Source organism: Thamnophis sirtalis, unplaced genomic scaffold, assembly GCF_051295495.1.
Source record: "Thamnophis sirtalis isolate CommonGarterSnake01/CBP01778 unplaced genomic scaffold, rThaSir2_p1.2 scaffold_7, whole genome shotgun sequence".
NCBI classification, from domain to species: domain Eukaryota; kingdom Metazoa; phylum Chordata; class Lepidosauria; order Squamata; family Natricidae; genus Thamnophis; species Thamnophis sirtalis.
Genome location: NW_028261387.1, coordinates 59710861 through 59733141, shown reverse-complemented (window position 1 = coordinate 59733141; position 22281 = coordinate 59710861). Strand labels below are relative to the sequence as shown.

Genomic DNA, 22281 nt, shown 5'->3' with positions numbered 1-22281 from the left:
TATCTCATCAAATTGTAGTCCATAATTAATGTAACTTTATTAGATGATTAAAAAAAACACCTGCCCTCTGTATGGCAAGGATGTCAAATTCAAGGCCCAGGGGTCAAATCCGGGGGTGCTTAGATCTGACTCACAGGGCCACCCTAGAAATGATGAAAGACTGGCCCGCGGTACCACTCTGCCAGCAGACAGTTGCAGGAGGCCATTGCAGCCAAAAACGGAGTTCGCGAGGACCGTGTATGGCTCTCCCAAAGTCCATTTTTACTGAAAGAGGATTGCAGGAGGCTGTCGCAGCTAAAAATGGGAGTTCAGAAGCCCGTTTTCACTGGCAAGTGCTTGGGGCTGCCACAAGTTCCCCCAACATGAATGATGTTGAGCTGGACACGCACGCCCCAGCTCCTGAGGTCAAACACAATCCTGGTGCAGCCCACAATGAAATCGAGTTTGACACCCCTGCTGTACGAATAAATCATATTTTATCTCCGGTGGCAGCACCATCTGAGAAGTTATTATAGCTACAGTATAAGATTGTACAAATTAATATGTTGCTTTAATATTTAAAAGCACACCTAGAGATTTGGGAAACTGGCACAAGTCAGCACTGACCTAACAAATATTCATTAAATGGATAAACACTTTTTCAATTTCAATTTGATTTAATGCAGTCGAAAACAAGTACAGATAATAGATGAATAAAATTTAGAAAAGAGTTTAAGTACTTTTGTAAAATAACTAGTATCTAATATATAAAATATAAAATTCAGGATGTAGCCTATATTAAATAATATAAACACTGAATTATAAATATGGTATCAAAAATTGGATCAGAGTAAAAAATCTATTAATATCAACAAAAGTAGTAAATATTTTAAATTTAAATGAATTACAGTAAAACCTTGGCAATTTAACATTAATTTAACATTTAAATACCACCAATGCATTATAAATCTTTTAATTCAGAGGCAGTTTTTTCATAAGTAGTCAGCTTGATTAAGTCTCCTGCTTGCTTCCTTTTTAAAAAAAAACCAAGAAAATAATTAGTTCTCATTTTAAAATTTTATTAGGAAAAATATAAATATATCCCTGACAAACCATATTCTTTTCTCAGGAATATTGTAAATTCACAGGAAAGATCAGTAGTGAATAACTTATGAAAAGACAGATTGTCCCTCAGTTAAAAAAACAATCCCAATTATGCCAGCAAACATATATATCTATAGATATATATATCTATGATCTATCAGCTAAATTAATATCAATAAGCATCCCCAAAAGATAGAAGAAAATCTAAAAAGGGAATAGAGACAAGCTGTTAATATTAAAGATTCATTTTTTACCAAAATGAATTACTTATCAAACAGGATCTGTTTTAATGAGTAACTGAAGCAGGTGGGGGAAGGACGCAGATATGCCTCACTTGAAAAATCAGATTATTATTCTGTAGCTACCCTCTTTTGGCACTTGATCAGACATTTTGCTTTTTCCTGTAAGTTCTTGTCCAGAATGCAAGTTTATATTAACTCTATGCTTCTTGATACTCTTCTTCTTTTTATGTAGTTTTCTACTTGCAAATCGAAGTTTTTGAGGGAGTTTCGCTTTGAGCTATTTAATGGAGATAAATCATATTCCCGAGAAAGGTTTTTTAAAACATGTTGATTGGCCACTCTGTGAATTTGATCAGTCTGTGATGCTGTTGAGAAGACATCATTGTCCATGGCTGGTTGAGGAAGACAGTCACTCTTCTCACAGGAAGAAGGAACTCTTTCTAGTGTTGAGATTGTATCCTTTCTGTCATTGGAGAAAGTGCATGTGCATGCTAATGTTACAGCTATGTGACACGTTTTACATTCATTGTCAGCATTGTCTTTCAGCTGATGTTTGGTGGAAAACATGTTTTCTGACTCTACCATAGTAAGTACTCTGTCATTCTCAAGGTTTGATGGTTCTATTATTGTTTCTTCCTGTTTCTCTTCACACTGTGGAAACTGAGCACACTGTTCTTGTCTAGAATAAGGCACAGTTCCGTTTGTGGATTCTGGGCAGCACTGCTCAGAAATTTCTGTTTCAGGGAAATATTCATTCTGTTCAGTACATTTTTCAGGAGAGTCAAAGCAAACTCCCCTTGGAGCATGGTGAGAGATTGACAACTTGAGTAGTTTTATCGGCCTTTCTTTCTTCTTGTTTTTCATGGCTTGTTTAACTGATTCTGGAATTTTAGATTCCAGAAGTGAATAGTTTTCAGAGCTCAAGTATTGTTGAAAATATACTTGACATAGATCATTCTTCACTACAGGAATAATGGAACAGGGCTTTAGCCAAGCTACAAATTCTAATAGTTCTTGGAAAGATGAGTGGTCAGAATAAGGAACAACATGCATATTAGGGTGACTGATTTTCACTGGTCTGCTGGTAGGGAGAATAGCTATGGTTGGATGACTCCGATTCCAGTTGGTTATTGTTTCTTTGCAGATTTCTGAAAAATCCACAGCATGAATCCATCCAGCTCCTTTTTCAGAAGTGAAAACATCCTCAATCTCCAACAGCTGCAAAAGCTCCAACTTCTGGTGACTCACCACAATCCATGTATGAAATTCTTGGGCCAGTTCCACCAAAAGTGACTCCTTTCCCAAGCTATATGTACCTAAAAGATGACAAATACCTGTTAGCATTTCAAAAGCCAGGTGGCCTAACATTAATCTTCAGAATGGAATGTATTTAACTATTGAAATAATTGTGGCTTAGCAGTGGAAGACTTCAAAAACCTGAAACATTACACCTTCCCTTGGTGGAGTCCTTCTCCAGTGTCTAAAGAATCACCAGGCAATCTTATACAACTGTGTTTTTCCAGTGTGTGTGTGTGTGCATGTGTGTGTGTACACATATATACATACATACACACACACACACACACACATACATACATACATGCACCATCTTCCACATAGATGAGGTCAATTTTCACACTTAAACATAAGGGTTCTCATATCAGTTAACAAGCTCCATGACTTCTTTCCATTCAATTAGGTCTGAAAAATTAGAACTTCTTACCAATCTTCACCCGATGATCAGGATGGTCCCTAATCAACTTTTTAATTTGCTCAGTGGCCTGTTCCCGGGATGGTAAGATAGTATTAGGGCGACAGTTAGTATTATCCAGATAGAGGCAATTGATAAGCTTTGAGTTCCTTAGAACTGGATCTTGCTGCATGTTAGGAGCGTAACGAAAATCACCTGGTAAGGCACAAATATAATGGGACTGTCAGGGGGAAATGTTCCTGGAAGCAAAATCCCAAATTAATTAAGAATGAATATCTTTAGTTACTCTACAAGGAAGCAATCTTACTAAAGCATTTTCCTTCTTCCTTTATAAGGAAGCAATCTTCTAAAGCATTTTTCAATGTGAAATTCATATTTCATTGAGTCTTGCAAAATTACTGGTAATAGTTTACAGCTAACTACTGAATGTGTATTGATACAAAGTGGGTTTAAAATTTCTTCTACATCCAGGCCTGAACCTCAGACATTATACCATATCATTCTGCTGTTAAAGAAACCAGAGGCCATACTTTTAGAGCTTGCTTTTACAGGTAGCATCACAGAGCAAAAAACAAAAAAAGCAGCTGAGAACACATGATTGTCATGATTCAGACAAACTTATACTACAAGGAGAAATCATGTAGATTCCATGGAACTATCAAGGATAAAACCACAGCTACACCGACACTAGCAGAAGCAAGCTGCTATACAAGCAAACTACCAAGCTTGAGCACAACAAGGACTTCATAGTTCAACAGTTGGCAACATATATTCTCTTCTATTGGAAGGGCAATCATAGTTGCAATCTAAAATGTACTTTACCCCTTTCTCAAAAAACAAGGAAGTTCATACCTGTGTAGAGGATGACACCAAAGTACCCTTCAAAAAGGAACATGACAGATCCAGGGCAATGGTTAGCATCTATCAAGGTTACTGTCATGGTCTCTTTGCCAATATCATCCAAAGCCACAACATGGCTAGCTCCCACTTCCAAAGGGCGGATCAATTGCTTAGCTACCTAGAATCCAAACAAAGACATAGTAGAATCAATGTGAGACTTTGTCAAAAAGATAAGAAAATGAATAGTCTTCTAAATATACTGAACTACATATTCCAGCATTATGAACACTAGAAAGGTTTGTCAGAATGTGTATTTCAGCACCACCAGGAGAACAAAAGCTAAGAGAAACATTAGAACAATTACATATACTTAAGTACCTTCAGCCTGAGATGTAGAATTTGACCTGTAACAGGTGAGCAATAAACAGGTTGGTTCCAGGTGCTGGAAAGTCCCACAGTGTGATCACTGTGCATATGAGAAAGAAAGAATAAGCGAGCCTGTCTAGCTTTCCTGATATTCCAAAAATCTACTGCAATGGGTGTGCCTGCAATCAGAGTCCCATTCATTACTTCAGCTCCTATAAAAACAATGAATTTGAATATTTTAAAAAAAAAACTCAGAAAAGTTAAGATGAACTCATGTATCAATAAAATTCCAAACTTATAAAAAAGGGGATATGTGGGAATACTGATATCCAAAATGATATCCACCGGCAGCAAGAATTTTATTTAGCTTAAGGTAATGTAGCAATATAGTACAATATGCTGTTTTACTTACTTAGCACTTGTGATTTCAATTACTGTGTTTCATGACACATTTGCAGATTGACACAAGGGCTGTATCTGTGCAATACATACCAGATGTTCCCCACTTATTCCAGATGCCTATTGTTACATAAACTCTACAATTATTTGTAGTTTATTACTGGAATGCAAGGGACATGGTGGCTCAGTGGCTAAGACGCTTAGCTTGTCAATCAGAAAGGTCGGCAGTTTGGTGGTTCGAATCCCTAATGGCCCATGAACTCCCGTTACTTGTCCCAGCTTCTGCCAACCTAGCAGTTCGAAAGCACATAAAAATGCAAGTAGAAAAATAGGAACCACCTTTGGTGGGAAGGTAAAAGCGTTTTGTGTGCCTTCAGCATTTAGTCATGCCAGCTGCCACATGACCACGGAGATGGCTTCAGACAGCGCTTGCTCTTCGGCTTTGTAACGGAGATGAGCACCGCCCCCTAGAGTCAGTAATGACTAGCACACATGTGCGAGGGGAATCTTTACTTTTACTTTACTGGAATGCAATGTAATAACTGTGGACCCTGCAACATTGTTTGTGTGCATATGCCTTCAAGTCAGACTTAACTCCAGACAACTGTCTGAAATAGTTCTGCAGTTTTCTTGGCAAGGTTTTTCAGAAGTGGTTGGTCCTTGTCTCCTTCCTAGAGCTAGAGAAGGTGACTGGCCCAGGCTTCCTGCCTAAGGTGGCACCGAAACTCACTATCACCTAATGCTCATCTTAAAGGAAACGAAACTAAACTAAACTTCTCCCTACAGCATTCTTCTTCTATGAATTATTAGTAGTCTTTGAAATGAAATCCAGGAAATCCCCAAGTTCTTCTTTTTAATGAAAAATGACCTAAATGTCGTGTGAAAGCGAAATCTTATGACATTTTAGCATTCCAGTTAAAGAGATTTAGAGAAGGTGGTCCAGCGCAGAAAACGGTCCGGCACTTTACAACTACTGTTTCATGATTCAGTGGGCAAAGAAGTTGTTCGGGAGCCCAATTCACCCTCGTCCCTCCCCGAAATCATTTTGCAGAGAATAGAAAACTTACTGTGGTCTGTCGTAGGCTTGTAGCACAGGAAAGAGAAGGCAGCAGAAATGGATGGTTCGGGAAGCGTCCCAATCGGGGTAATGAGAGATCTCTTTCGATCTTGTCACTTTTCAACTATATTTCACATGGACTGCTAATTCTTCCCGCCAGCGAATGGAAGAATTCAAACACCCACTCACCCGTAAGCCATCAGGACAAACGAGCATGCGCGGTGCTTTCCAGGAGAAGGAAAAAAAAATTGGTCAAGCCGCCGGCTTGAGAAAGCGAACCAAGACACTAGGCGCATGCCCATTATCGACCTGCCGGGAAGCTCATGCGCAGTATAGTCATAACGCGAGGGTTCCCGTCGTGTGCTCTCGGCCGGTGTTTCTTGGTAGCTTTAAGATGTGTGGACTTCAGCTCCCAGAATTCCTCAGTTGAAGTCCATACATTTTAAAGCTGCTCGGAAAATAGACGTGCAAAAATTGAGATGGATATGTAATTCCATAGTCAGAAAACAAAACTTCCAGGATACCTTGAACACCTCTTTTTTTTCTTGAGAAGACTGTTATAGAGACAGAAACTAAGAAATCAGACAAATCCGGTTTTTTTGCGGAACTGTGACTAGGCAACAGTAACCTTTACTTCTTCAAGCATAAGGTAGCAGCAAAGTCTGCGTAGTGTTTTGTCATGGGAGTAAACCAGGATTCTTTTGCATTGCGAACAAAATGGAGCGGATGTTTTCGCTTTCGGGGACGGGGGCGGGGGGGAGGTAAAAAAACAACAACGAGGTTGCGGCTGTTCGTGATAACCTTCCCGTGTACTCCGCAGTAGATTCATAATAATTCATATGATGATATTTCGGGCTACTATTGAATATTAGGATCCTGCAGAACATCTGAAGTTTCTTCTGCTTTCTGATCCTACCTGCACCGGGATATAAAGCTAAAAATCCCGGAAATGTTTTACGATGAAGATAATGTAAACCTTTATGTGACTGCCAAACAAATAAATTGCCGGGCATTTTATTGCCAGTTGTCATTTAATTTGAGGAACGAAAAATTGTATTACGGTTTTTAAAAGATTTTCATGAGGATTGTCTTCCTCCACTTAGAGCTCGTATTTCCGAGAACTTGATTCCCTTCCAAGAAGGAGGTAAATAGCAAAATTGAACTTTCGAGTGCATTCACTCCATTTATTCTCTAGCTGCCTGATTATAAAGAAGTTGTAATGCTTTGGTTTCTGCTCTCTGTCAGGCCAAAGCATTGGTGGCTATCCTTATAAACAAATCATAAATGGAGGTCTAAAATATTTATAAATAATTGTAGTTTCATACCAATAATGGTATACAATGACTTTGTTCATTATACAGTTCAACCCTCATTTTTGTCTTGGCAGATAACTTTAAATTTTTAGCCATCTATCCTCCCTCCCTCTCTCCCTTTGTACCTACCTAGCAGTATCTTGTGTCATGAAGTGTTCTTAGAATTTAACAGCTTACAGTACATGTTGTCAAGGGCCCAAATTTTGTTCAAGGGACTGTGGGGATGCTGCTAGAGTCATAAATGCAAGGACCAGTTGTAAATCACTTTTTTCAGTGCTGTTGTAACTTTGATCAGGCAATAAATAAATAGTTGTACTAGTTGTAGTTGAGAACTATCTGTGATGTATCATCTACCTATGGATTTAATATCTCTTAGAACTATTCATCTGATGAAAAGTGATTCACCAAAAAGTGATAATTTGTTAGTTTGCTTTTGCTTATATATTTTATTGTACAATAAAGTCTAGCATAGCTACTATTTATAAACCAAGTGTAAATTAGTTACCGGTATTTGTTATTTGCTATTCTTGTCTTATTGTTTTCTTGCCTTTCTATTATATCTTTTATATTTACTGTATTTTATTTGCTGTAAGTTCCTTGAAACAGAGTCTTGTCAACTTGCTGCTTGCTAAAATGCCATGCTTGTTGCTGTCAAATGAGAGCCAGTTTGGTCTAATCGGTTAAGGCGCCAGACTGGAAAGCAGGTGGTTGTGAGTTAAAAGTTCCACCTTAGCCATGAAATGTCTAAGTCATTCACCCAGCTGGGTGACTTTGGGCCTGTCACTCTAAGCCCAATCAACCTCATAGGGTTGTTGTTTTTGTGGGGAGAATGGGAGCAGGAAAGTGTGTTGAGTATGTTCACCACCATGAGTTATTTGTAAACATAACAAAGGCAGGATACAAATCAATAAAAATCTCTCTTCTAAGAAAAGATAAAAGACAAGAGATTTAAAGGAGCAGAATGGAATACAAATTATATGCTCAGTTTTGTTTATATGACTGTATCTGCCCTTTGTGACTGCTATCCTAGGTTCTTCAACAATCAGAACTGCCAAGGGGTTTAAAATCTCAACAATGCCGTACCTTGGTTCAGAGGATACAGTGAAGGAGCTGAAGAGAGCCCTGTCCAACCCTCATGTGCAAACTGACCATCTTCGCTATAGAAATGTTATCCAACGAGTGATCAGGTCTGTGCTGAGATGCTTATGCCACAGTTTTCTTGCATTTTGTCAATTATAATTGGTCTTCTGAAATCCTGGAAGTTTTTTAATTCATACATGCAAAAATTGTTTTAGATAGTTGTTTATATAATATTAAAACAAAATTAACTATCAGGAAAGTTTAAAAGTAATAAATAATGCAAATATATAATGTTTATTCATTTTAACAATAATATGTTCATTATTAGTACATCATTCTATTTTAAACTCAGTTTTACTTTGTTCAAAACCATAATTCATTTTATCCACTATAAACCTTTCTCTAATTGTATATAAGAAAACCATTGACAAGAATATTCTTTTGTTATCATATTTTTGAATTTCATTTTGCAATCCTTTTGAGAACATTCTGGTACATCTCAGGAGGTTAAGTTTAGTTTTCAAGAGTGCAAAAACATTAGAGTGCAAAACACTAGTGCTGTCGATCTTACCCAATTATAAATAAAATAATGTAATCTTATAATCTATAGATGAAAATTCATATATAATTTTCATTTTTGCAACTGTGATTTAAAAAAAAAACTTTCTGCTACCCTTAAACAAGTCAAAGAAATAATATCCATAGATATTGAAACATGCTCTCATTAATTGAAAATTCTATTTAACCTTTCTTCTAGTTTGTCAAATTTTATTAATTGTTGTTAATATATTTCAAAGCATAAAAAGTATTATGTAAACATCATATTATTATCAGTATGCAATAGTTTAATTGTGAATTCTCTTCTTACATTCTTCTATCAAAACTGCAGCTAATAAATGCTTTCTAAGAGAACTGTTGAAATGTTCTTATTTGACCTGGTGTTGAATAGCTAGGCTTAAGAATGTATATAAATTGACACATTTATAGTTCATATTTATTGATTTATCTTTTCTGATACTTTGGAAAGTGGAGGATCACAGTGAAATAAAGTATGCCAAGTATGTAATATGTAGTCAAAAGTAAGCATAAAATGCTCCAGATGAAGAATTTAGATTTTGTGGTGTAGGGCTTAATTTGACACTGTTTACAGTTAACCTACTGCAATGAGATGGGGTACAAATAAAACTTAGAATGTATTAGCACAGGTATATACACACATTCTGGGTGACAACTTGTTATGACTTATGCATTGACTATAATAATTACTAAGTTATATAATATTTTGAGTTTTCGAGTAGATTAATACCGGTATGAAATCTCTGTTGCTGTATCTACATTTTTTTTATCTTTTTCTTGCAGGCATATGACCCAAGGTGTAGATGTATCCAGTGTTTTTATGGAGATGGTTAAAGCTAGTGCTACCATAGACATTGTCCAAAAGAAGCTAGTGTACTTGTATATGTGTACATATGCTCCTTTGAAGCCTGATCTAGCTCTTTTAGCTATCAATACTCTGTGCAAAGACTGTTCAGACCCCAACCCTATGGTTAGAGGTCTGGCCCTGCGCAGCATGTGCAGTCTGAGGTAAGAAAATGTACTGCTTACTTTGACCTTCACAGTCATCTCGTATTAGACAAGGGTATACACTCAAATACAGGAGTTATTGTTGAAAAACTCATGACCTCAACTATAAGCTTTCAGTTCTTTTTTCTTGAATCTAACTCTTATCAGTAAGACATCACTACAAATAGCACTTTCCTTCTAGTTCCGGGACACATTTGAGGAGCTTTCGATTTTGCTGGCCAAGGTTGACTTTCCCTTGAATTATGTAGATTGTTATTTTGCTATCATACCTATGGAACCTAGTGCAGATATTTAGTAATATTTAATTGGAATTATTGACGGCATCCATTTAGTGTTTTATGAGAATTTATAGATTGATAGCCTACAATGTTCCTAGGATGCCTGGCATACAAGAATATATTCAGCAGCCAATCCTGAATGGTCTGCGAGACAAAGCTTCTTATGTAAGGAGAGTAGCTGTTCTTGGATGTGCAAAGATGCAGAAACTTCAAGGAGACTGTGAAGTGGGTAAATAAACATATTTTTTCCATTCTCTTTTCAATTCCGCCTCTTCATTCATATTAGAATAAATATGTGGCATATAGTTTTGATGTTATAAAGAGAAAGTTGGCCATGAATGTTGTAACAGTTTTACTCTGTGTGTAGGGAGCGGGGATCTCCCCTTCACAGAAGGCACATTCTTACCTTGCCCCATAATTTGCTAGAAATTCTTCTCAGCAATCTCGTATTTATTATTTGGAAACTTGCCTGAAATTCTAGGTTCCTTACAACAATCATATAAATCAACCAACAATAAATCAATAAAATAAAGATAAAAGAAGGCACTAAGTGAAGTGAGGGGTCTCATTCTTCCTCACCAAAGGCCTGGGTGAAGACCTAGATCTTTTAAACAACAACAGAGTGAACAACATCCGGATTGCTTTCATTAAATAATAATTGTTTATGTTTGTATACATCCTGTTAAAAGCAGCATTTTGTTGCAGATGAAGGGGGAAATATTTCTGACTTCCTTTCTGTCGTGCTTTCTGCAGATGGTGCATTAATTAATGAGTTATATAGTTTGCTTCGAGATCAGGATCCTATTGTAGTGGTAAATTGTCTGAGGGCTCTTGAGGAAATTCTGGCACATGAAGGAGGAGTTGTCATCAACAAACCCATTGCCCACCATCTTCTTAACAGGTATATTCCCCTCCAAAATTCTTGAGTAAACTAGAGGTATCGCTCTCCACTGCCCTTTGTGTTTTGAATTGTGAAAACCATATGCGTATCAAATTAATGCTAATATTTTCTGTATTAATTTATTGCATTTATAACCTATAACCTTTCTGCCAAAAAGGCAATCATTGCAGCTAACAACAATAATAAAAAATAAAAACAAACATTTAATTAAAATACACCATGAATTAATCAAAAATACTTTTGTGGGAGAATACCAGAATAGTTAAGTCTTTTTTCAAGAGATTGACAGAACAGCTCCTTGACCAGAAATAACCTACTAACAAGAAGGCAACTTCTCTCAGCAGGAAGTGCCTGACCTGGAACCCACCATTGAAAAGACCTTCACATAATGTGATGTAACATTGTCCAAGGTCTTTTATTTTTACATAGTGGCAGCTGAAATAATTACTTCTTCTGAAGAATTGTTTCCTAGTTCTGGCTTTAAAGCATTTGAGTATTAATATAAAATACCCTATGCGATTATATACAGTTTAAATAAAATAACTGGTCAGCTTGTAAACCCAGTGCTCATAGATAATATATGATTGCTTATCTGATTTTTAGAGGCATACATAGCAGATATTATATTATTGTTATTAATACATTTTATCCTATTTTTTATTTATATCTATTGGACACAATCAAACAGATGACAAAAATCTATGTATCTGTTTGAGAATGTTAATGCACTCCATGTTCCTGCCTCCTTTCTTCCCCACAATAACAAGCCTGTGGGTTGGGTTTCTGCCACCTTTTATGCTTAGGGGGGATGATCTGTCATTCAAATATATATTTGTATTATTCTTTAAAATGTTGAAATCTCTGTAAGTCGAGGGCTAAGAAAAAATGTACTTGAAGTATATAGTTTAGTAGTATTTGGTCATATCCTCATCTTATTGATTCATATATTTAAGTGTAATACTGATGAAATAATGGGAAAAGTGGCCTGCAGGTTGGGAGAGAGAAGCTATAGCTTCCCTACTTCACCATTTGGGTTTATTTTTCCCTCTTTGCAGGATGCCAGATCTGGATCAGTGGGGGCAGAGTGAGGTGTTGACTTTTCTGCTGCGATATAAACCCCACTGTGAAGAAGAGCTTTTTGATATCCTGAATTTACTTGATGGATACCTTAAAAACAGCAGTTCCAGTGTCGTGATGTCTGCCACAAAACTCTTCTTGGTGCTGGCTAGAGAATTCCCGCATGTCCAGGCAGATGTGCTTGTAAGAGTTAAAGGTCCACTCCTAACAGCATGCACATCTGGGAGTAGAGAACTCTGCTTCACTGCTTTGTGTCATGTACGGCAGATAATAGACAGCCTTCCTGGCCATTTCAGTAGCCAATATAAGAAGTTCTTCTGTTCTTACTCGGAACCACATTATATCAAGTGCCAGAAAATGGAAGTGCTGTGCAAATTGGTGAATGATGAAAATGTTCAGCCTATATTGGAGGAATTGAGAGACTACTGCACTGATGTGTCAGCAGAGCTTGCCCGGGCAGCAATGTTTGCCATAGGTAAGTGGACTGCTAGGATTCTAATGCAAGACCTCCAGCATGCAAATAAATGTACACCAATGTTGTAATGTCTATGTAAACAAAATATAAAACAGCACTCCTCTCCTCTGCAATTATATTGCAAATTCTGCATCTGTTAGCATTTCTTTTGGGTAGAAAAGGATATGACTGTCTTTATAGGTGTGGGTAGGAAAGTCTTCTCCAAAACAAAAAATATGCTTCAAAGACAGAAACTGTCAGCACCTCTTCATTGAATAATTAGGAAAGAAAACCACGAGAGTCCATTGATAGAAATCAAGTGTACTTTTACTAATTATAAATGAATAGAAGCATAGCAAAGCAAAGACTGATTTTTTAGGCGCGAAAGCGAATGATATATATAATAACCCATTCCCCACCCCTTGGCATCCCAGTTACAGTCCAATCATAATTCTCCTAAGTGTCAGGTGTGAGATAACTTCGAAAGGCATCACCAAGATGGAATGTCGGTGCCGTTGGCCTTGGCGGGAACCTCCTCCGCATGCGCAATCCGACAGGCAGCAGAACTCCAGAATCTTCCTCCAGCACAATTAGTAAACCCCTCCCAAATACCATGCCCTCCCTCCCCGTTTCAATGGCAGCCGAAGCAGCAGCAAAGTAGAGGCTGACAGAAGCAAAGTGTAGTCAAACTAGAAAATGAAGCAATTCTAAGTTAGTGCAGTCTTTTGAATATGTTTGCTATGATCCCTGCCAGCTAAGATATTTCTGAAAACACAGGTTACTACACTCATAATAACCAAGAAAGTATGTTTGCTCAAAAGTACCATATTTTTCGGACTATAAGATGTACCGGACCATAAGGCACACCTAGGTTTAGAGGAGGAAAACAAGAAAAAAATAGTTTTTTGCCTCAGCGCATCCCATTTTGCATCCCATTTTGCATCCCATTTTGCATCCCATGTGTCGGGGAGGCTGAAAATGTGAACCACGCAGGCCAAAAATGAGCCCGGTTTTGGCCTGCAGAGTGCTTCTGGACTCCAGGGAGGCCAAAAACGAGCCTGTATTCGTTCTATAAGACACACAGACATTTCCACCCGCTTTTTTGGGGGAAGGGGGATGCGTCTTATAGTCTGAAAATTTAAAGAGCATGGCAGCTTTAGTCTTTATTTCATATCAAATGACTCCAAAATTTAAGAAATCTTAATAGAGCTATTACTGTATTGAAAAATGCATATCAAGATGTATGTTGTTTGCCTTATTTCCTAAATATTAATCACCTAATATTGTTTGCCTTATTGTAGTTTGATGTAGTGATTAAGGTCCTGGACTAGAAACTGAGAAATCAAAGTTCCCTTCCTTAAGTGGTCCAATAGCCTGGCTAGAATTTTCTCATGTATAATATTACTGTTTACCAAACTGTTCCATTTTGTCCTATTTTGCATTTCTGTACTGAGAACTACTAATATCTCTGTGTTGCTGGATCAGTCCTTCCAGGTTAAGGAATTATTAAGCAATCTTGAGAACTTTGGGTCATATGTGTAATATTTTCTTGTTGTTTTGCTATTGTTATTTTTTAGGAAATATTGCAAGAACCTACTCAGAACAATGTGTGAGGATTCTAACAGAACTCCTTGAACTGAAGCAAGAACATATAACATCAGGTATTATTCCGGATTTTCTGGTTTATATTTGATTTTCACCGTTGCAAGATTTAGCCTGTTTGATCAGATGTGACATACTTTCTTCTAAATTTAGAAGAAATCCAAAAGTTGCTTCCAAATGAGTAGGGGTAAATATATGGTACCAATTGGTGCCTCTTTAAAGAAACTGCCTATTTTCCTGGTTCACATAGAGGCCAAGGAAATAAATAATTTGTAATGAGGACAAGATGTAACAGGTCCTTTTCAGTGGGTGTGGAACGCTCTTATCATTTTCTTAATTAAGGAACTTCAACAAGTGTGGCAAGGACACTGACAGCTATTCCAAATCATCTTTTTTTGTCTTTAAATCTGAAAAGCACAGTCCCATAATTATTGCTGTGTTTAAATGACATAAATCTTTCATTTCTTTACTTGAGACACTGCCCCAAATCATGTGGGATACTAATATATCAGGTACCATATTCCCTTTTTAACCACTGAAGCTTTTAAGATTTTTTTAAAGTAACGTTACTCACTTTGACTCCATTTTTCCCCCCCTTGACAACTCTGAATTGGTAAGAGAAACTTAATCAATGTTGCTCAGTATGAATGAGAAAAACAATCTTTGCATCTTTGGGAGTTTCATCAATTTGTCATAGTTCCTGGATGACCAAGTGATTACTCAGTGCTAAGAGTGTTTTACATATCTAGCTATTCATTCTTGGACAGATCTGACCCCAGATCGTATGCCTTAGTCCCATCCAGATTAGGTTCCTGGTATTTATTTTCTAGAGTCTGCCTAGAAAGGTGTTCTTAACTAGCAGTGCTGCAAAGGTGTAACCTGTCATTCCCCCTCCCCCCCATGCTAACCTGTTTTAAAGTACCATGGGCTTCCATTTCAACTCTGAAAGCAATTCAGGATATTGGTATCACTTATAATTCTCCATAGAACTTCACATAACTTAGAATATTGGGAGACCTTTTTCCTTGTACACAATCCTCTCTATCAGCTATGCCATCTCCTCAATCACTGTTTTGCTTCTGGGAGGGTCAGGGAATCAGACATAGCCTTTTTAGTGGCAGCACCCTAATCATGGGTCTTCCTTCCAAGCAGGTCTAACATTTTATTGTATTTTAGGTAAATAGTGAAAATGCATTTTGCTAGAATTTTATTGCATTTTAATTTTATTAGCTGCAAATTCTATTTTAGCCACTCCTTAATGTGAAGCTTACTCCACTCGGGTTTTAATGGTGTTAAGATGTTATCACTTTGACCAAAGAGTGTTATATATAAATATATTGTTATCTATTTCCCTACAGCGGTAGTACAGGTGTTCCGAGATCTGGTATGGTTGTGTCCACAGTGTATAGAGTGTGTGGCCCAGTCTTTGTCTGGCTGTGAAGAGATCATCCAGGACAGTGAGGTAACAAAGGATGCTTTTTGTAATGCAGATGACTCAAAACCCTTGAGTCCAATTCCAGAAGCAAAAAATGCACCTTGTGATCTAGAGTTCTGTATGAAACCCTCATTTCTGGTATAGTACAGCTGGAGGTACTGCCTCTACCTGTACTATAATTCATTTCATAATTGTATCTGCCTCTCCTCTATTCTGTTGATGAAATCTAAAATTGAGGCTGAAAGTAAAAATATATATATATATATTTACTATATATAAGTGAGTTTTTAGCGTAAGCAGTCATAAAATCAAATACAGGTAGTTCTCAACTTAAAACCACAACTGAGCCCAAAATTTCTGTTATTAAATAAGACATTTGTTAAGTGAGTTTTGCCCCATTTCACAACCTTCCTTATCAGTTGTTAAGTGAAATACTGCAATTGGTAGGTTAGTAACCTGGTTGTTCAGTGAATCTCGCTTCCCCATTGGCTTTGCTTGTCTGAAGGTTGCAAAAGGTGATCACATGACTTTGGGACACAGCGACTGTCATAAATATGTTGCCAATTCAGTTGCCAAGAATCTGATTTTTAATTATATGATCATAGGCATGCTTCAAAAATTGTAATTGAAGAATGGTCATAAGTCATTTTTCCAGTGCCATTGTAACTTTGAACGGTCACTAAATGAACTGTTGTAAGTCAAGGGCTACCTGTAATAGTCTTAACATGGAGGTTCGGTATGTGAAGTATTCTCAACAGTACTGAATGCCAAATGTTTCCTTGGTTTAATTTTTTTAGGGAAAGCAAGCATTAATCTGGCTTCTGGGTGTGCATGGAGAAAGAGTTCCCAATGCCCCTTATATATTAGAAGATTTTGTGGAGAATGTAAAATCGGAACCATTCTCAGTTGTCAAGCTGGAACTACTGACGGCTGTGGCCCGGCTCTTCATAGCACGTCCTGCTGAATGTCAGGATACTCTGGGTCGATTACTTTATTATTGCATTGGTAAGTCTGTTACTTCTATGGCGGTTGCTATAGCGTGAATTAGATGAAAGACAACAGTTATGTCCTGTTTCCCCGAAAATAAGACCTCCCCAGATAATAAGCCCAAACGGGTTTTTGAGCACATGCACTAAAATGAGCCCTCTCCCGAAAATAAGCCCTTCCCAAAAATATTGCAACACAGCAGCAACCATGAGGTGACCATGCACACCGTCTCCTGCACCTCAAAAATAACAAGACCTCCCTGAAAATAAGTCCAAGTGCTTATTTTGGGGGTCAAAAGAAAATAAGACCTGTATTTGTGTGTGCTGTTCTACAGTAACTACCGTGTTTCCCCAAAAATAAGACCCTGTAATAAGACCCTGAGCCACACGATCATCGGAAGCTCTTTTTTTTTCTCTTTTTAAAGCATTTTTTTCTTGCCTATTTGCCCGAACTGGCAGGAAAAAAAAATGCTTTAAAAAGTGTGTGTGTGGGGGGGGGGGGACATTCAGACACACGATCCTCTGAAGTTTTTTTTTTTTACTACTGATTCTCAGAACAAGGACAATTATCCCTACTGGTTTGGCTGAACTGGGCCGATTTCACTCTGCATAACAGGTTCTGAAGTAAAAAGGGAAGGATTGGGAAAAACCTCTTGGAACTACATCACTAAAAGCCAAGTGAAGTAATTGCTTATTTTTTTTGTTGTTGTTGCCAAATGTTTGTGCCTGTGATCCAGAGGAGGAAAAAGACATGGCAGTTCGGGACCGTGCCTTATTTTACTATCGTCTATTACAAGCTGGGGTGGAAGAAACGAAAGGAATTCTGTGCAGTCCAACATCGGATCGTTCTCTCCGCCTTTTAGAAGAGCAGACCGAAAGTTCCATTAACGGATGGGTCCATGACTTTAATTCCTTGGTGCCCATCTATGGCAAAGATCAATGGGCAGCTATGACAGCTGGTCGAGTAGTTGATCTCCACTGTGCAGATCCCAGCACAGATGATTCCAAAAGAGAAGGCAAAGGTAAGAAACATACGTAGATTTTAGTTACTTTCCTAGTCTTCCTGGGCTCACTTATCCTAATAAGGATAGCCAGAGTACTCATTGAAAAAAACATTACTTTTAGATATTAGTCTTTGGAAATTCTCAGTCATCCATGGTTTGTCCCAAAGGTGCTTTTTTCAAGAGGCAACTGGACTTTCTGATTTTCCTTTGAAGATGTTTCGCTTCTCATCTAAGAAACTTCTTCAGCTCCAGTCAGCCTCTTGAAAGAAGCACCTTTCGGACATCGGATTGACAAGTTATTCTTCGCTTCGTAGGTGATACTAAGTTTTTTATTGTAATGTTCATGTTCATGCTAATAACAGCATATAGTAATACTATTAACAGCTTATATTGTTAATAGTACTTTCTCCACTGCGAAGTTCCACAAAACTTAGCTCTCTCTCTCTCATATTATTTAACAAGTATATGAAACTGATTCATCTTTAAGCTTGAGGTGAGACATCATCATATGATGATATTGTTCAGTTCAAGAGATGCAATAGAGATCCTTTTTCAGTTTCTATAAGTTGTGAAGCACTGGATTTGACAAAATTGCCTTTCCTCTGGAGGGACATGTCCTTGAATTAGGGTTCTCCTGCATTAGAGAGCAAGTCAAGACCATGGCCAGTAGAGCTTTTACTCAGCTATGGCTGTTGTGGTAATTACAGTCCTTGGACTAGACACCCTTATGGTATTTAGGGATCCATCATATCCCCACAGTCATATGATCACAATTCAAGTGCTTGGCAACCAGCTTGCATTTACAACTGATTGCAGTATCCTGCAATCACGTGAACAAGATTTACAACCATTTTACAGCTTTCCACCAAATAACATATATTAGAGAAGCAGGATTTGCTTAACAGCTATGTTATTTACTTAATGACCATTGCAAAAATTGTTGTAAAACCGGGTTCCGCTTGATTTAGGACCACAATGATTCATGATGGTAATTTCAGTCTGCATTGTGGTTGGAAGTCAAGGACTACCATGTTTCCCCGAAAATAAGACAGGGTCTTATTTTCTTTTGCCCCACAAAATATGGCCTCGGGCTTATTATAGGGGGAGGGCTTATTGTTTTGGGGTTGCCGGGCAGCTGCTCCCTTCCAAACTGGCTCCCGAAGAGCCGGGCACAGCCTCAGGGGCGAAGCAGCCATGTGGTGACCACACTTACGAGCAACCGCCCGGCAAATCCCCTCTCCAGCCGGGCAGAGTGCCATTCACTGACTAAAGGGGTCAAGGCATGTGGTGCTCTGCCCCCCACCCAAGCTCCCGTGGCTTGGCACATTAGGGATACCACTAGGTCATTGCATGGAACTCTGCCCGGCTGGAGAAGGGAGTTACGCGAGTGCCTGTTCCGCCCCCAGCAAGCATACCTCCCAGCCTCACCATGCCCTGGCCCAGCTCTCCTTGCAGGGCCAGGGCGCTGGCACCGCCATGCTCCGAGCATAACTGCTTCTCCAGCTTCCAAACTCCAAAACGCCGCTGCCGAGTCTTCCATCAGTGGCCGCTCTAGGAGTGCGCTTTATGGTTGTGGGCTGGCTGCCGAACAGAGAGTCTTCCAAATAATCTTTAGAAACTAATGGTGGATCTGGCCTGTTTTTATAGCAATAGCACTTACTTATATACCACTTCTTAGTGCTTTATAGCCCTCTTTAAGCGGTTTTACAGAGCCAGCACATTGCCCCCAACAATCTGGGTCTCCATTTTACCGACCTTGGAAGGATGGAAGAATGAGTCAACCTTGAAGATGGTGAGATTGGATTTGCCAAATTGCTGGCAGCTGGATCAGCAGAAATAGCCTGCAGTACTGCACTCTAACCACTACACCACCGCTGCTCTTTTAACACATAATTTTATGCTTATAATTTTGATTTTAAAGTACCATGTATTTTATACAGAGGATTAGAAGGATGAGTTTAGTATGTTTTAACAAAAGTTATTGCTGCAAACCTCTGTAAGTCAGATAATTTGATGGTACACAAATGTATGTAATAAATAATAAGTAAATATTATGGTCTTTCTTTCTTTTTCAGTGCCGCTGATGTTGGAAAAGGAGGAGAAGGACCCTGTTATGAATGCCAGTTCCAATAGCCTTACCTTAATATCTAGTCTATGTCTGACTGCAGAGCAGTTTGAGAGGACATGGCTAAACCTGGCTGTTGGCTGCCAGCAAGCCATTCCTTGGCAGGAATCCATGCAGCCAGAGACTTTGCAGGCTGCCCTGCAGATGGTCCATATTCAGACTATTGCAATGAGCAAGCCTGGTTCACAGTCATGGAAAGTCTACCTAGGGGCACAGGATGACACAGGCTGCCTTTTCCTAACTGAGTTGCAGCTGGAGACTGAAAGTGCAGAGATGCAGATGTTAGTGAAGCAGACTGAAAACAAGCTGGAAGCCCTGCAGGCATTTGTTGCGCTCTTGAAGACAGTTCTAGAGACAGTGGCAGGCCTGACATCCTGATTTTTTTTCTAATTTATGGGGTTGATCATAACCAGGAAGAGTTTGTATACAGTTTATTTATTGTATTCTTTAGATGAAGCTGTAGGTCTTACAAGTTGTCTGTAAAGGCTTTCTACAGAATAACTTTTAAGGCAAATGAAAACTTTGTGTTTAGAAAAATATGGAGAGAAACCAATCACCCTCAAAAGGCCAAATATGAAGAACATGTCTATGGACAAACAAAGGGGAACTTTGCATTTATCTACAGAATTAAAATTAAAATGGCAGAGCTGAGAATTGAAGGTGATGGTAAATTAAGGAGCATTTGTGTGTCTGGAAGATGTCACTTACCAATATTCCCTCTAACTTCTGACAGCCGTGTATGGAAAAAAATGTTTTGTGTATCTTTTCCTAAAACAAGTACAAATTTCTTTGCCACAATATGAGTATATGAGTAAATTGCAAATTAAAACATTTGCAATTATAATTTTGTTTCTGTTTAATTTCAAATTTATTTATTTACTAGCTGTACCCGGCCACACGTTGCTGTGGCCCAGTCTGGGAATAGTGGGGCGGCAGGTGGGTGCTGCCATTGGTCAGGACTTGGGGCTGCTGGGCCGGGCGAGGCTGGTTGGGGGAGACAGCGCTGGGGCTGTCGGTCTCATAGAAGTTGTTGAGCATCTCTTCGAGGAGCTTGGCCTCTCCCAGGCCAAGTCAGTGGCCTGGGAGAGTGAGATGTCCAGGATCTGTGAGGAGGAGAAGTACTCGGTGTGCCACCTCACGGGGCACCCAGGGGCCACCCCAGCTCCGCTGCACCTCAGGCTGGCACCACCGCCGCTGCCCCGTTGGAGCTGCCTTGGCGAGGGAAGTGGAGAGCGTGTGGCCGGCCGGGCTAAAGAGATGCTCCGCCTCCTCTGGAGCTCCGCTGGGCTGGTCGGGGGTAGGCCAGCTTAAGGGCAGGGGAAGGTGGCTGAGGGATGGTGCAGGTGGTGCCCCGCCGCAGATAGCAAAGTCCTGGCGGGAGGGAAGGGAGAGGGAGGGGGGCGAAAGGGTTCGTCACCCTTGGCAGAAATGGCCGAAGCTCGTCAGAGGAGGGGCGGAAAGGGGAAAGGGTGCAGCCACAGCCCAGCCACACATATGAAGTTGGGACGAAGCTGGAGAGAGGCTGAACTGTTCCGAATATACTATACTCACTAAATGAACGCTATGGTAAGCGACACAGCTCAATTCCAACGCAATGTCACACGAAATAATTAAATCAAAGTGGAAATAAATCAAAATCTATGAAAATTCAATATAACAATGCAATTGGAAACATCGAAATGGAATCATGAAATATTTAGCATAGCGTGTGTTGCTTTTACATCCACCAGATGGTGCTGGTTTTCAAAAAAGCATGTTTTTCCAAAAAATCATGCCTTTACTTGTCACAGGTGTGACATCTATATAATATACGTATATAAAAACATTTGTGTATTCGACTGCAACGTTGTGTCAAAATTTCAAAGCAATCGGTGAAGAACTTTAGGAGCTTAGCGATTTTGAACAAACAACCATTACATTTTTATTTATATAGATTAAACCCACATGGCCACCTGTTTTAAATAGAACAATCCTAAATTGTATAATAATCAGTTTGTTCTTTCTCTTTGATAGCCAGTGTCAATCTGTTCATTTCTGCACATTCTAATATTTTCCTAATTACATTCTCCTCTGTAGGGATCTCTTCACTTTTCCAATTTTGTGCAAATACAATCATAGCTGTTGTTATAGCATGAATAATCAAACATACATTTTCTTTACTATAATTTTCTAGTAAAATCCCCAGCAAAAATATTTCAGGTTTTAAGTCAACATGTAGAACAAAATAAAACATTCATGTCACTCATACACAAAGGAGCACAGTCCTTTTCCATGGTTCTCCAACTCATAATGGTAGTCAATATTTTGTATGCATCTAAAATAGTTTCATTGGGTGTAGAAATTTGATATTGTAATAAAAGAAGTTGTTTAAGACAGTTTCAGAGCTTATCATGGTCAACATAATCAAAGGTGTTTGTATAGTCAATAAAGCACATAGAGGGCTTTTTGATATTCCTGTGCTTTTTCTATCATCCAACACAGATTAGCAATATGATCATGTGTTCCTCTTCCTTTCCAAAATCGTGCTTCTATATCAGTCAGTTTCTTGTTGGCAGTTGGATTCAAGAAAACTTTACTCACATGTGGTAACAAGGCTATGGTTCAGTGGTTGGAACAGTGTTTTGTATCACCTTTCTTTGAGATTGGGATAAATTCCATTCTTTTGGCTGATGACCAGTCTTCTATACACTTTGGCAAAGCACTTTCAGTGCTTTTGTCGGCAGAGGTCTCACGGTGGGTTTCAA

At 38.8% G+C, this 22281-nt stretch overlaps 2 protein-coding genes across 3 annotated transcripts; one reads left to right on the top strand and one right to left on the bottom strand.

Moving 5' to 3' along the window:
* Positions 1-1041: 1041 nt before the first annotated feature.
* On the bottom strand, positions 1042-5932 carry DCLRE1B (DNA cross-link repair 1B). Its single transcript, XM_014054051.2, has 5 exons — positions 5709-5932; positions 4255-4454; positions 3889-4054; positions 3049-3231; positions 1042-2641 (listed from the first exon to the last, which is right to left on the bottom strand). The coding sequence occupies exons 2-5, from the start codon at positions 4441-4443 to the stop codon at positions 1512-1514; spliced, it is 1668 nt and encodes a 555-aa protein (XP_013909526.2). The 5' UTR covers positions 4444-4454; positions 5709-5932; the 3' UTR covers positions 1042-1511.
* A 118-nt stretch (positions 5933-6050) lies between these two features.
* Positions 6051-20381, top strand: AP4B1 (adaptor related protein complex 4 subunit beta 1). Of its 2 annotated transcripts, none has more exons than XM_014055690.2 (11): positions 6051-6347; positions 8042-8198; positions 9451-9675; positions 10052-10182; positions 10707-10854; positions 11910-12406; positions 13963-14046; positions 15346-15449; positions 16220-16427; positions 17146-17430; positions 19488-20381. In XM_014055690.2, exons 2-11 carry the CDS (start codon positions 8086-8088, stop codon positions 19913-19915), a joined length of 2223 nt encoding a protein of 740 aa, XP_013911165.2. In that variant the 5' UTR covers positions 6051-6347; positions 8042-8085; the 3' UTR covers positions 19916-20381. The 2 variants fall into 2 exon arrangements, with proteins under 2 accessions (XP_013911165.2, XP_013911166.2); XM_014055691.2 differs by lacking the exon at positions 6051-6347 and adding an exon at positions 6508-6842.
* Positions 20382-22281: the final 1900 nt, after the last annotated feature.

Bases quoted from the DNA above. Each gene is read 5' to 3' on its own strand.
- DCLRE1B (XM_014054051.2), bottom strand. From the start codon at position 4,443: ATGAATGGGACTCTGATTGCAGGCACACCCATTGCAGTAGATTTTTGG. The intron at 4,055-4,254 runs GTACTTAAGTAT...TTTGGATTCTAG, and splicing joins TTCTACATCTCAGGCTGAAG to GTAGCTAAGCAATTGATCCG. The intron at 2,642-3,048 runs GTAAGAAGTTCT...GTCATCTTTTAG, and splicing joins TGATCATCGGGTGAAGATTG to GTACATATAGCTTGGGAAAG.
- AP4B1 (XM_014055690.2), top strand. From the start codon at position 8,086: ATGCCGTACCTTGGTTCAGAGGATACAGTGAAGGAGCTGAAGAGAGCC. The intron at 10,183-10,706 runs GTAAATAAACAT...TGCTTTCTGCAG, and splicing joins TCAAGGAGACTGTGAAGTGG to ATGGTGCATTAATTAATGAG. The intron at 10,855-11,909 runs GTATATTCCCCT...CCCTCTTTGCAG, and splicing joins GCCCACCATCTTCTTAACAG to GATGCCAGATCTGGATCAGT.